We start from the raw sequence: 1,936 nt of genomic DNA, 5'->3' as shown, positions 1-1,936 counted from the left end.
AAGATTGGTAATTGTCAATAGTGACGTATTGATTCCGATGTGAGAGATAACTTTGAATCCACCCGAGAGCTTCTCCTCGAATACCATAACAACTTAATTTATCAAGTAAGATGCTGTGATTAATAACGTCAAATGCTTTCGAAAGGTCTAAAAACAAACCAACTGAGAGTTTTTTGTCATTGAGTTTGGAGAGGATGTGATGGACATAATCGAGTAGAGCAAGTTCCGTTGAGTGGCTAGGGCGAAAACCATATTGGTTGTTGCAAATAATTTTATGTACTTCAAAGAAAGAAAATAGTCTGACATAAACTGCTTTTTCTAGTAATTTTGACAACGGAGACAGTAGAGAAATCGGCCTGTAGTTATTAATGTCGGCATTATCTCCTTTTTTAAATATGGGAATAACTTTCGAGGTTTTAAAGCAGTCCGGAAAAATTCCTGAACTAAGAGATAAGTTGAAAATATGTAGAAGGGGTACTGTTATATTGGATATTATGTTTTTTACAAGAAACATATTTAATCCATCATCTGAATAAGATTTCTTGTTTTTCAACTTGCCAGCTAATGTTAGCAGCTCGGAGCGAGTAATCGGATGGAAGCAGATAGAGTGAGAATTTGGCGGTGACATGTGGGACAAAGGATCTGTATCAACTGAAGGTAGGTTAGAGAGAAGTTCGTTGCTGATGTTTATGAAGTGTTCGTTAAAGTGTTTACATATTTCAAGTTTGTTTTGTACCTTATTATTGTTGATGATGAGTTTTGATATTTGTGGAGAAGAATATCTAGTATTTAAAGCTTCTTTGATCAAGTTCCACTGTGATTTAGAATCATGAATTTTATCGAAGCGGTGAATGTAGAAATCACGCTCAGTCTTTCTTTTAATCCGGGTGAAGAAATTACGATACCTTTTATAAGCAGAAATGTTGCACTGCGACGGAATTTTAAGGCTTTTGATGTAGAGTTTATGTTTAATTTTGGATAAATGGATGATGTGTTTGTTGACCCACGTTTTTTTATAAATATAATTGACTGGAAGCAGAGGGGAAACGGAGTCCAGAATATAGAAAAGAATGGCATAAAACGTAGAGCAGCATGTATTAATATTATCTTGAGTAGTGACAGATGACCAGTCTTGGACAGAAAGTTGGAGGTTGATTTTCCTAAGAGAATCAGGACAGAGATTTCTACGAAGTTTAATTGGAGCTGTTGGAATGGGGAAACAGTGATTTGGACATAAAGCGAAAATAGGAAAATGGTCGGAAAAGTCATGTAAAAGAATACCAGAAATGTGATGAGATAGATTGCTTGTGAAGATATTGTCTATTATAGAAGAGGAAGAATGAGTCACTCTGGTAGGCTGAGATATAAGAGGAACAAAGTTGAAGGAAGCCAGTAAATCGGAAAAGGAAGCAACGAGTTTATCAGAGCAGGCCTTTGAGAGATCTAAGTTGAAATCGCCGACAAGGTAAACTTTAGAATTGGTTTTAAGACTAGATAAAGCGAGGTCAAGTTTTTGAATTAAATTGGAGGGGTCAGAGTTTGGTGGTCTATAGATAGCAAATACGATGACGTTGGATTTGTGAAATTTAATTTCAATACATAGACAATCGGCGACGTCGTCCGTTGATAGGGCATTGTCGAAAAGTGTATAATCTAGTCCCAATTTAAGAAATATCCCGACACCACCACCCTTTTTATTAGATCTGTTTTTGAATAAAAAATTATAATCTGGTAAATTGATTAAATTAACCGATTCGTCGTTTAACCATGTCTCAGAAATAACAATTACATTGAAATAATTACTTATAACATTGTTTAACAATAATAAATCGTTTACTTTGTTTAATAAACTACGACTATTTATATGTAGGATTGACAAGAGGTTATTAGGTTTTAAATCATTATTATTTAACATATTCAAAAGATTATCAATGAA

The 1,936-nt window shown here is 34.3% G+C and overlaps 1 protein-coding gene across 1 annotated transcript in view; it reads right to left on the bottom strand.

Moving 5' to 3' along the window:
• Positions 1–1,936, bottom strand: part of HELRODRAFT_181665 (hypothetical protein) — a gene marked incomplete at both ends in the record, with an annotated part of 4,753 nt that overhangs the window by 1,889 nt on the left and 928 nt on the right. Inside the window, one exon of the mRNA XM_009031452.1 lies at positions 1,031–1,703. Within this exon, the coding sequence (XP_009029700.1) occupies positions 1,031–1,703 (673 nt within the window). The remainder of the gene's footprint in view (positions 1–1,030; positions 1,704–1,936) is intronic.

This window comes from Helobdella robusta (assembly GCF_000326865.2).
Source record: "Helobdella robusta unplaced genomic scaffold HELROscaffold_74, whole genome shotgun sequence".
NCBI classification, from domain to species: Eukaryota; Metazoa; Annelida; class Clitellata; order Rhynchobdellida; family Glossiphoniidae; genus Helobdella; species Helobdella robusta.
Note: the sequence above shows the minus strand (reverse complement) of the source record. Positions and strands in the feature narration are given on the sequence as shown.